This window comes from Indicator indicator, chromosome 14, assembly GCF_027791375.1.
Source record: "Indicator indicator isolate 239-I01 chromosome 14, UM_Iind_1.1, whole genome shotgun sequence".
Taxonomy (NCBI): domain Eukaryota; kingdom Metazoa; phylum Chordata; class Aves; order Piciformes; family Indicatoridae; genus Indicator; species Indicator indicator.
This window is the reverse complement of record NC_072023.1, coordinates 6,404,145-6,416,393: the sequence shown is the minus strand read 5'-3', so window position 1 is coordinate 6,416,393 and position 12,249 is coordinate 6,404,145. Positions and strand designations below refer to the sequence as shown.

The following is a 12,249-nucleotide window of genomic DNA, read 5'->3' as shown; positions in this document are numbered from 1 at the left end:
CTCTCACTAGTCTGTATTGGTAACGCAGACACAAGGCATAATGATTTGTTCAGGAGAGCAATCTTTGGAGAATACACCATTCTCCCCAGTAGCTTACACAGCAACCACATGATGCAATCATCTAGTCCTCTAACAACTGCCTTTTGTATGTTTTCGCAAGGAGTCTGGCAAGAGGTATCAGAAGTAAATGCTCCTGCAGACCTAACAAATCTGCTGCTGGTAACAAGAACAGCACTGGAAAGAGGCACAGTATGAGAAGCACTATCAGTGCACCAGTGAAATCTTCATCCCTGCTCCTCTCACATATGTCTTTGACAGAAACCTGTACTATGAGTACTTAAAGTTATCAGAATCACATGTCGGATCTGTGATAGGTCACAACAAATCCAGAAAAACTAAGATACAACTTGTGTCTTGTATCATAAACTATAAAAACTAAGGACAGTTAACACAAGCAACAGTGAGGATAAGCCTATGGGGTCAGTAGGAGTGCAACACCTTTGTTCTTACTGAGCTGAAGATCAGAATCTGACCTTTGGAAAGGACTTACCAAGACTCAGGCCCCAGTATTGCTACACAAGCACAACCAGAAATTGAAGGATAATGATAGGACAGTTTAATATTGGCAAGTTCAACTAAAATTTTCATCTAGACCAAGAAAAAAAAAAAAGACAAATTAATCCTAGCTACAATAAGCAAACTCATTTTTCACTCAACTTGTTTAGGTGTCTTCAGATCCACTTCAGAAACTAATGATAAACACAGATGAGCTCAGCCTGCTATTCATGGTGGTTAATACCTGAAATTCTTTTGTTCAAGAAGGGAGCAGTTCTACAACACACCTTCTGTGTCCCCCCCACAGTTCTTACAAACAATATTCATTGCAACATCCATATGCCCAAAACCTTACAAGCTGGTGCCCATAGAAGCTCTTTACAAAGCTTTACCATTCCTCAGATCTAGTATCACACAGAGGAGAATTTTATGTCTAAGCTTTTATAACATCTACGCTCTTCCAAGCTTCTTCCCCGTTGTCATAATTTCACGTATCACTCCTAAGATATTTTCAAGTGCCTTCTTATAAACCTGATATCCCCAATATCACCTGCACCTAACTAATACCTTTTTTTCACCTTGAAATGTGTTTTCATTTCTGAAAACTATTCACACAAAATAAGCTGTAATACTCTGCAGTTTAACCAAGCTGTTATATCTCAGTTTTCAGACCTATTTGGTAAGTGTTTAGCATAAGCATTCTATTCTTGCTGGCTTTTAAAAGCAGAATAGCTTCCTGAGCTAATGCAGGAAAACACCAGTAATGTACTAATTATCCAGATATCTAGTACAAGAAACTGAACAGAGCCAGTCCACGGTAAGTGTTAAAGACAAACAATTTCTGAAGCTGGAAAATTACATGATATAGCAATAGTTTTCTGCATTGTTACAGTGCATAATGACATCTAAATGAGACTGCAAATATAATCATTCATGAGATTCCCAAAGTAATACAGCTCTTGGGATCCATACCAGTTACACACAAGCACAAAGTATTTTCCCTTACCTTCTTTATCAAAAGAGAGAGGGGGAAAAAAAGCAGCATTGTCTTGTTTCTTCTTGCTGCATTGATGAGGCTTACTTACCGCTTCAGAATTATCAATGAAAGGGTCTGTTTCATCATAACCATAGCCTATATCAATCAGATCCTGCAGGCGATCCTTCCGATGTTTGTGGGGCTTTCCACCCTGAAAAGCAAGCAAGCCTTGCATTATTTGGGAAATGGGAAAGCAAAGTACTAAACCCTACAAAGCATAAGGCATTGGAAGGATGGTCATCCAGGACTTAGCAGGTTTACTCTCTTGGATGCTTCCTGGAAAATACAGGATTGAGTTCAGGCAAACATGCTCTACTACAGGCTCACTAGAATCATCCCCAAAAGGTACTCACTGGCCACCCAGTTTCTGCATGACTGAGATCTTCCTAACATTTCCTATTTGGGGACATTTCACCATCCTGTGCCTTTACAACATCATGGTAAGACTGTTAGTGATAGAAGGACTAGGATAATTTAGAAAGCGTTGAGTTTTGCAATGTGTGACAGAGTCCTTTCAAAGGAAAGTGCTGGTAGCCTAGCATTCCATAAAGATGGATTGCTCCTCTACAGAAAAGTGAAGCCTAAGTCAAAGCAGAAAAATATTGATCTGGTACTTGCAGATGTGATGTCTCTGAGTTTAAGGAGTGACAGCATTCATAACTGAAAATAAAACATATTAAGAAAAAATACTTAGAAATGCAAAAGACATCACCTCACTCATTCATATGGTAAAATATCTGAAATACTGCTCATTCCCAAAACATGCAGTACTTTTTTCTTTTTAAAAGAAAATTTTGATGGGAAAAGAAAAACTTAGAAAAATAAAAGCAACACTTAAGAATTCTGTTTAAACTCCAGCTGAAAAGCTTATGCAATTCTCACAATTCTGATTGAGGCACCAGCAAGCTGTCTGAAGAATGATAAACTATACTTTACCTCTCCTCATCTCACTAATCTACAATGCAATCCACCTCTGTACCACACCTCTTCCTAAGCCCAGGTGTCCATCAACATCCTTGTCTGCCAGTCCAAAATCCTTATGTGATAATGGCTATTCCATGATTCTATGGTTCCAGTGTATGGGCATTAAAAAAATATTAAAATTCTCAATACATTGTGGCTGCCTGTTATTCATAGAAATGCAGTGCAGATATGGAATAAAGTTAATAACAAAAAACCCTAAAATAATAGTCAAATGAATAAAAGCAAAATTAAAATAGTAATAATCTGTATTCAGACATATGAAAATATCTGAACTACTGTATACAGAGAATTTCCCCTCAGGCTTGGCTCCACCTAGTTATGTTTAAGGAAGTGTGTTTAAAGTCCATATGATCAAGATGTTAAGGATGGAAGACCACGACAGAACTGAAGGGATTATCTGCATCAGTGTTTCTTATGCAGCAGTTCAGGGAAGTTTTTTCACTTTTCCCAAGAGTTCCTTCAACCCTTCTGCCCTAAAAGATAAACAGTCATGATACTAGAGCCAGTTAAGATACCTAGTTCCTGAAGCCACAAATAGTTCTCATGTAAGTATTCAGAAAACTCAAATATGAGTTCAACAAATTAACTGTGGCATGTAACCTAAGGCTTAAACAACCCTTGCCCACTAGGACTAGAAGGAGGCAAATATAATGCCAGTTTTCAAAGAATTTTTCAAGGGCCACAGCAGTCTATAACCCAGTAAACTTGATCACTATATTGGGCAAATTAATAGGAGATAGAAAGAACAGAACTAACAGGCACAAGAACACACATTCCAGAGCAGGAAAATTTTGGTAGAAGCACGCTTTAAAAAAGGTACAAAGATCTTTAAAGACATGAAACTATCACGGAATAAGAGGAAAATCTTCTCATACTAATGTTTGGCTTAAGGCTAGAAAAGGTAGAAACAAGTATTTTATTTTGGCAAAGAAAGTAATCAGTGAAATCACCAAGCCATGTACATTCATTCATCTTTAGAAGCAACAGAGAGGGAGGCCAGGGGGTGGGGGAAGGAAGGTGGCAAATTACTGAAGATAGTAAATAAAGAAGACAACTGGAGAATCACTGAAAGGCCTCAAGAGTTATTCTGAACCATGAACCATAAACTGAATTCCCTATCAATAAAAGCAAGGTAATCCACGAAAAGGAAGCACAAGCCAGACAAGAAAAACATGGCACGCTCCCAAAATTTGTTATGCTGCTGAGGAAGCCCTGAGCTGTTACACACAGCTCCATGACATTTGCTCAACAATCAAGAGCGGTCAAAAAAAGAAAATAATTGGGACTTATGAAAAAAGAACAGAGAACACAACAAGAAGTCATCATTATATCACTTATAAATCAGGGCATCCTATCATTAATATCCTTTCACTTAAAATTAGAACAAAAAAAAAAAAGAGAGCAGTAATCCAACAAGTATGTTTAAAGGTAAAAAGCAGTGCAGCCATACAGTAACAGTGTTAAAATGCTTCTGCCATAATCACCATAATTCACATAGCATGCAAAAAAACAGGAAATATTTCACTGGTTCTTACAATACAGGAACTATGGACCACCAAGTGAACTCATCAGGTTTAAATACAAATACGTTTTCATACACCACCATTGTCAGGTACTCAGTGCAAAGAAACAGAAATTCATTGAACTCAAAACGATCTAGCAAGCTTATGGCAGAAACGTATATGAAGGGTAGTTAAACACCACAGCCTTTGGCTCTGGGAGAAATTAAGCTACAGACTGCTAGATAGTCACAGTGAAGTAGTATCAGTGCACACTTTGTTGTACTTTTGGGATTAAACTCAGGTTAGAGTACCTTTGTTTTGATTCAATAAAAATTCTCATGTACAATATCAGCCAAGATTCCATATTATGTTTTTACAGTGTTTGATTTTGTTTGATTAAAAGAATGAACACGGGAACCATTCAGAACAGATTTTTATGCTAGTGCTTAAAACAGACTGCAATTACAAAGAAGTTCTGAATAATCAAGTGAACAAATGCTACATTAACTTCATGCAGCCCATTTTACAAAAATCTATTTATAGCCTTTCTTAGTATCTGCAAGATATATGCCATACTGTACTGATTTGATTGCAAGAATTTATCTGAAAAGTCTTCACAGAAGACTGTTCCTCATGCACCAGATTTTTCAGAAGTACTGTCACATGCTATGACTAAAAACTGAGTCAATTTTAAATGGTTATAGACAAGTAATAGCTAATTAATTTAAGAAGCATATAGTAATTCCTGCAAATCTGACAGACCCCTTTGTCATATCACCAGTGATCCCTTTTACACTAGTATGCTGTTAGAGAGAATGGGTATCCACTTCATGGGGTTCCTTGTTCTAGTTTAAATTAAGGAGTGAACGTCTCATCACAAGAATCAGAAGATGGCCAGATGCTGTCAGAACATGAGCAATTGTGCTGGGTCAGTGTACAGAGATGCAATTCCTCTGAGCTCGGATAGCAAGTAGAGATTGATAGCTCTCGTACTGGAAGAGAAAAAGGACTGGGAGCATCTAACACAAGAATTATTAACCCCTCACCATCCTCCATGCTTAATGGCCCCAACCTAATAATTTGGTTTTTATACAGAAGACGTTTTCCTTCTGGGAATTTCGTAGAGCTGAGTGTAAGGTACTGCAGAGAATGAGAAAGGCAAGAAATCAAAAGTGCAAATAGTAATCAAGACACAAGTGCACCATGAATTTGTACTGTTGTGAAAGGCTAGGTTTTGTTCCCTGCTGCTAACAGTTAAAAGTATTTATTTGCCAATTTTTATTACTGAGCATTGAACTCTAGCTTTTTTAAGTCTAGTAACATGCTTTGTCCGTAGTGTACATGTTTACCTTTAATGTATGCATAAACGAATGAGATTGCTTCCACTACCACTCCCTCCCACATTGTTTTGCATGCTTAAACAGACTTTCATCTGATGTAGTTAAACATCTCCTTTTAGGACTCCATAAAATCCTTAACTTGTATTGTGAAAATGAGTTTTCTAGAAAAGTACAGTTGAAACACTTCATGTTCAAAACCTAGTTTACTGTTCAAATGAAAAGCAAACAGTGTTCTGAAACCCCTTTCTCAATTCACTGGGTATACTGGGTTCCATCAATCCCACCAAAAGATGAAAATTCTTCTCTTCAGTTTAAAGGTTTCTTTCATTATGAAACAGCTAACATGCCCTGAAATAATAACTTCTACAGAATGTATAGACTGCACACTCAGAGAAATCTGCCTTTGCCAGGACAAAAAATCTAAATAAATCAGACAATAAAGATGTTACTATGTATATTAATAGCAGATACACAAATGACTGCTTGTTTCCCCTTATTACTGAGGTGCTCTATTAGTAATCCAGAATATCAACATGCCTAAGCATGATAATGAGTTTTGATTGCCAGCTCAGAATTAATCACCCAACTCTACCCATATGAATTCTTAAAGACCTGTTTGGGTGTGGTTTTAATCAACATTTTCTGATTTCTATCTTCATTTATTAGTGAAAGCCTCTTTATGTTACTACCTAGTGTTGTTTAAGTCATTTATATTACACTTTCAGGAGTCAGCAGAGTATCTTTAGGCAGCTGGCAGCTACAAGATAAACTCATCAAGGAATGACTTATTATTCAACAATAACTTCCTATGGAAGCATTCCAAACTAGTCAGAAATTTGTCAAGATCCATCCGTATTTAGCCCAAACAGAAGAGCAGTTCAATAGCACACAACTGCTTTACTTGAAAACTCTTTCCTCTGGCACAGTATTCATCATGAACATCGACCTGCATCTATTACTCATTTATATTTCTATAGCAAGGTTTTCCAGGAATAGCTTCACAGGCTGAAACATCCTATAGACAAATCTCTTTAGCAGACTTGTCTAATAAGCTTGTAGCAGCTTCAAGCTACTTAAATTAAATATAATGAGACAGTCGGCTCCAAAATGCACAGAAGTCATTTTACAGTACGTTAGAAACCCTATTAAGGAAGAAAACCCTGATGTTAACATCTCAGCAGCATCATGAGTTATCACTCTTAAACATTTGGATGTTTAAACGCCGGTACAGTAACTCACGTATTTTGCCTCGAACTTCTTGGCTAGCATTTCTACTTCATGCCGCTCACGCTGCTCATCATTAAATGGATCTTCTGAGTGAACCGATTTCTTCTGAAAAATACAGAAGTTAAATATTCATTGCACAAAGAAATACAGAGTGCAGCCAATAAAAACCTACTAAATGTCAATACACAATGCTCTGATGACTTAGTAGTCAGAATTTACAGAGTCAAAATTACTGTCTAAAAATTAGTTGGACCTGTTCAATTATCACAGTTGCTTTCTTTTTTTCTAATAAGAAGACAAACAGAAACGAAAGACTCCAATTTTCATTTTCCCAAGCATTCCATTACAACTTCAACTGAAAGTGCAAGCACGAAAGAGCACTATGCCTATTTAAGGTTCAACAAGAAAGAATTCTCTCCAAGTATGACTCCTTTTCACTTCTGCTCCACCAGTGCCTTTTATTGGTGCTGTGATTCAGATACAATACACAAGATGTACCTGGTATGCCAGTCAGCAGGGAAGCAGCCAGAAAACTAAAAAGCTCAGCAAGTTATAATTGTAACTAATGTGACTCCTTTTAACTCTTGTACTGTTATTCTTTTTTCCCAGGTAATTTCAGTAATTATAGCAGCAATTTTGTAGAATTCATGCTATGGCAACCACAAGGACAATAAAGATTATTCCAGCTGTACAAATAAGCAGGAAGTACCCCCTTCATTGCTTTTTTTTAGTGGGTTGTGTTTTTGTTTTTTTGTTTGGGTTTTTTGTTGTTGTGATGTTTGGGGTTTTTTTTGGGGGGGAGGGGTTGAGAAAGGCTTTCACTGACAAGCAGTCAATGAACAGTAATCATGGGTATACACAGTGATTTTTCAGGGGAGAAATAAAGTATGGCAGAAAACCAAGGCTACCTCTTCAAATTACAGCTCACTTAAAATATAATTGTTGTTATTGGGGGGGATTAAGATGCTAAAATACAGTGGAATTGGGTTCCATTTTACAGAACTTTTAAGGCTGGTAGCTCACTTTGTGGCACATAGATCACCCAATGAATAAATGAAGGCTTACGGCAAAACAGAACCAAAAGCAAGATCCTTCCTCTGCAGTACAAAAAGCCAATATGTTGACTAAACTTTGACCAAATAATGACAAACCAGCTCAATAGTATCAAGACCAATGCAATGAGAAAGGCGAGCTGAGCAAAACAGCAAATAGCATTGAACTATCTTACATTCTCTGAAGTGACTACTTGGAGAAAAATTACATGTTAATCTTGAAACAAATTTAAGATACACACATTTTCTGTGGGCAAAATTAAACATAAAATACTGTTTACTTTTAGCTGGGGAAATCTATTCTGCATCATCTGTTGGGCAAATGGAGGGGTTTTTTTAACTGCGAAATGAACAAGCTCTAAGGCCAGAGTAAAGCAAAATTTAGTACTTCAGTGTTAACTTGTCTCTTTCCACCAACCTCTCAAACCTGTAGCTGACCATTTTCATTAGTTAAGCACTACTGGAATGTCACATTCAAGCAGCTTTCAGTTTGGATGGTTTCTGAGGGCTCCAAACAACTCACAGACTTGGCAGTAACTTGGCAGTTACTATTTCAGCACCTTTACAGCCTACATGACAGAAGCCATCTTAGGCTTCTGACTTACCCACTTTGAGTTAAGCTTTATGCACCAAGCTTCAATTACATCAACAGAAAAGGGAGTGCTATTTTCACTTCTGCCAGTTTAAGAGGCAAATAAACTCTTCAACCACACTTAGCTTACTACTTGCACCTGAAAACTTTACATAAATCCTGCTAAAGCATGAAGTCTACCACAATCCTGTCAAGGATGTTCTCTTTATCAAGACAAACAAGCAGGACAAGGACAGCCTGAGTTTCTAACATAAACATTTCCAGCAGCTTCTGATTCAAGCTAGGACCCCCAGTTTGGAATAATAAAAAAAGAAGCTGAATTGACCTTGTCATGTAAGTTTTGGCATTCTCTACCATTCCATTAGGAGACCTATTAAAGCAACATTTTAAGTTAATCTTGTGCAATGGTCCTTGCGCTCTCAGAACAGCCTGCTCCTGGAGATTGCTCCAGTTCTAAACAACATTACAAGATAGAAAGACAAGCTCCTAATTTTGTGATGTTGAATATTAACTGGAATAGTTAAGGAAACTAAGCAACTTCTTACAAGGGATGAGTAAACAACTTTTAGAAAACCAAATCAATCTTCACCCTATAGTTTGCACAGCTCATTTTACAAGAACTGTTCATTTGGAATTGAATCATTATTAAACCAACAAATTTGGAAAGCTAAAAATCCACCTAAAACCACAGTATTGCCTGCCAACCAGTTACTACCTACTTGGAAACCGTGAATCTCAGATTCTGCAGAAAAGTGGTAGAGGGCAGAGGTTTCTTGATCAAGCTTCATTTTAACAAGGTAGTTTTCTGCATGAACTGGCATAAATCACCATAGCTATTCTAATCCACAAGCAGGAACACATTTCCTTTCAAATTTTTTTTTCTATTTTAGAACTTCAAATAGGTTACACACTAGGGTAAAAGACAGTCTTCTGTCATCCTGCTTCTCCTAGCACTGTGCAGAACAAAATTTCCTCTTGTATTTGCTTTACCTATGAAGAAACAAGCATGCACTAATTTCACTGCTGGATAAAACATGCTGCCCCTCTCATGTTGATCAATAAAAGATTTTAAATTCTCCCTACCACATCGGAGTAGCTTTTCCAGCTTATATCACATAGCAGACAAGAAGTTAAACTGACAGGCCAAGCACACATCTGTTTTTAAACAAGAATGAAAAGTCCAGAATCGCTGTAAGAGAATCACGATTTATGACACTGTTTTACATAATCATCTGATTGCTCCACAGAGTCAGCAACAGACAGGCCATTATGATCCATTCATTTCACTCTGAACTCTATTATAGAGAGCTGAAAAAACATACACAATTTCTTACAAGGCATTTCTATCGCTTCTTTACCTTAAAAGCAATCTCTGATTCCAATTGTACCAAAAATTCCCTAAATCATTGCTCCTTCTGAGAAGATATGGAATTTGCATCAGAGCTACATAAAAGAATTTTTCCCCAACTAAGCAACAAACAGACTAACAACCCACAGAAAAAGGCAATTATGGAACTAGGAACTTCTAAAGGGGCGGGGTGGGGAGATCAACCTCCACACATTGAACTACTTCTCAACACTAACACAATTTTCACCTTCATGCAAGAGCTGCTCAGAAATGCAGCACTTCAGAGCAGCATGCTTATGCTACACCAACACAGAGAAGTCATAACTGACACTGTTTGCCTACAACAGCTGTAGGGCAGAATGCACAGAAAGAACCCTTGAACTTGCATCGTAAGATGTCAGAGGAATTAAAATCAGAGTCATTGATTTTTCTGCCTCCCACATTTGAACACAATCAGTGTGTACATCTCTCCTACTACAGAACCAAAAGTGAGCATGCTACTAAGCATAGCTGTGGCATCACGACCACCTAGAAACACTTTGATTCACAAAATGAAAGCTTTAAACATTCTCAAATTTGTGCTAGGTGTAAAAATACAATAGCAGTATCAATACTTGACCTCTGAGGTTTGTTTTTATCACAACCTTCTCAGCAGGAGTCACGTCCTTGTCCCCTGCCCTTTTCAGTAAGTCTTCTCTAAAATTGTCTGAGTATCAGAACTGAGAGAAATCACAACCATTTAAAGTGTAGCTTCACTTCCTCAACTCACTAAGAACGGGTGGCTTAAGTGTACCCAGCTTTAAGGAAATGTGTTTCTCCTTCCTACTTGAACGCTGGGTATTGTTGGTTGGCTGCTTGCCTCTTAAGGTTGTCTTCACAAGCTTTTCTCCTTAGAAACCCAAGCAGTTCAAGTACCAAGTATTTTCCAGTTGGGAGGCACAGGAAACAAGAAAGCACTTCCCAAGTTCTTAACAGTTACAGGTGAAGTTAAAGTTTCAAGCACATTAACTCTCATTCATCCCTGCTCTCTCAAGACTGCAGAAACTCACGTCCAAGTCTGCTAATGGCCACTTCACTGCTTCTCCAAGTCTGTAGCAGAGCCAGGCTAACAACTCTGCATTTACCTGCACAGAGACTACAGACAATTCGGAAAACAGACCAGCATGGCTATAGTGTCGTTCAGCTGCCTCAAGAAGCTTCCACGGAGAATGCAACTCTACACCTCTTCGGGAAGGCAAAAGGAAGCGATGAGAGATGGGCGTGAGCAGGGTACAAGATAACTGGCGTTCTCCCACCATTACTCCCAGCAAATGCCAGGAGACACCAGAAAAGCCACCCGGGAGCCCTCGGTCGGCTCAGGGACAAGTGCGAAGCCTCCCCTTCCCCCATAAGTGCAACTGGAGCCCTCAGCACCAGGAGGAACCCAGAGCGACGGTGAGGCCACCGGACTTCCCTCTAGGGTGCCGCCCCCCCCGGGCCGGGACCACCTCCGAGCAACACGGGGAAACCGATAACGTTAACGGCAAAGGCAAGGACGTGGTCAGCTGCCCGCCGGCAGGAGGAGAAAGCGTGTCGGGGCCCGGCCCGGCGGCAGGGGAGGGGAAGTGGGAAGGGGAGGTCCCGTACCCGCGAGTCCCCGCACAGCAGCAGCTCCGGGTAGCTGAACTCCACACAGCCTTCCTCGGTGGGGTCCTTCAGCACCACCTCCAGGCGGACCGTCTGGCGGAGCGGGAGCGCCTCCTGCGGCGGCGGCGGCTCCTGCCGACTGCTCTGGCGCGGCGGCGGCGGTAACTGCGGCGGTGGCGGCAGCGGCGGCGGCTCGGGCCGCGGGGGCTCTCGCTGCGGCTGCTGCTCGGGCCGGCCGGTCTCGCGGGGCGGCGGCGGTTCTGCCCGGGAGAGCTCGTGCGGCGGCAGCTCCGGCGGCACCAACAGCGGCGCCTCGCGGCCCGCCGGTGGCGGCTCCGACTCGCGGCCCCCCGGCTCCCGCTCCAGCGCTGGGCTCTCGCCCTCGCGGCGCCTCACGGGTGACAGGCTAATGAACGGCACCCGGCGCGGCTCCGCCATCCTCCGCCCCCCCCACCCCCCGCCCGCCCGCCCGCCGTTCAGCCGGCCCCCCGCCTCACGCGCTCGGTGACACCGCTCTCCGCGCTCCCTCCCACCGGCTCCTCCTCCTCCCTCTCTCCTCCCCCCTCCGCCGCCCGGTTGGAGCTGCCCCCTACGTTCTCCTCGCCGCCTCCACCCCCGCCATCTTGGCGCCCCCCCACATAAATAGAAGCAGGCCCGCAGGCCGCGCAAGCGCACGGCTACGGCCGGCGCACCGCCCCGCGTCGCTGTTGTTATTGCTCAGCTTCCCCCCGACGTCAGCGCGGTCGCCGGCGCCCGCCTCCAGTTGCCTTGGCGATGTGCACGCTGCCTGCCGTCGGCTCCTTAAAGGGCCCGCGACGCGCCGGGCCGACAGCCGCTCGCCCGCTCGTACACCCTTGCGGGACAATGGCGGTCGCTGCCGTCTCGCCACCCCACCTCTTGCACCTCGCGGCTGCTCGCGGGCGGCCTTTGGCGCCAGGAGAGCGGCTTCAGCGGGATCCCCTCTTCCCTGAGGCGCGGCGCGGCCCC

The 12,249-nt window shown here is 41.8% G+C and overlaps 1 protein-coding gene across 1 annotated transcript in view; it reads right to left on the bottom strand.

Moving 5' to 3' along the window:
* UBN2 (ubinuclein 2) overlaps positions 1-11,700 on the bottom strand; it is a 39,711-nt gene extending 28,011 nt beyond the window's left edge. The window contains exons 1-3 of the mRNA XM_054386797.1: positions 11,263-11,700; positions 6,657-6,749; positions 1,641-1,742 (exon numbers count right to left, since the gene is read on the bottom strand). Coding sequence (XP_054242772.1) covers positions 1,641-1,742; positions 6,657-6,749; positions 11,263-11,700 — 633 coding nt within the window. The remainder of the gene's footprint in view (positions 1-1,640; positions 1,743-6,656; positions 6,750-11,262) is intronic.
* Between the last annotated feature and the right edge of the window lie 549 nt (positions 11,701-12,249).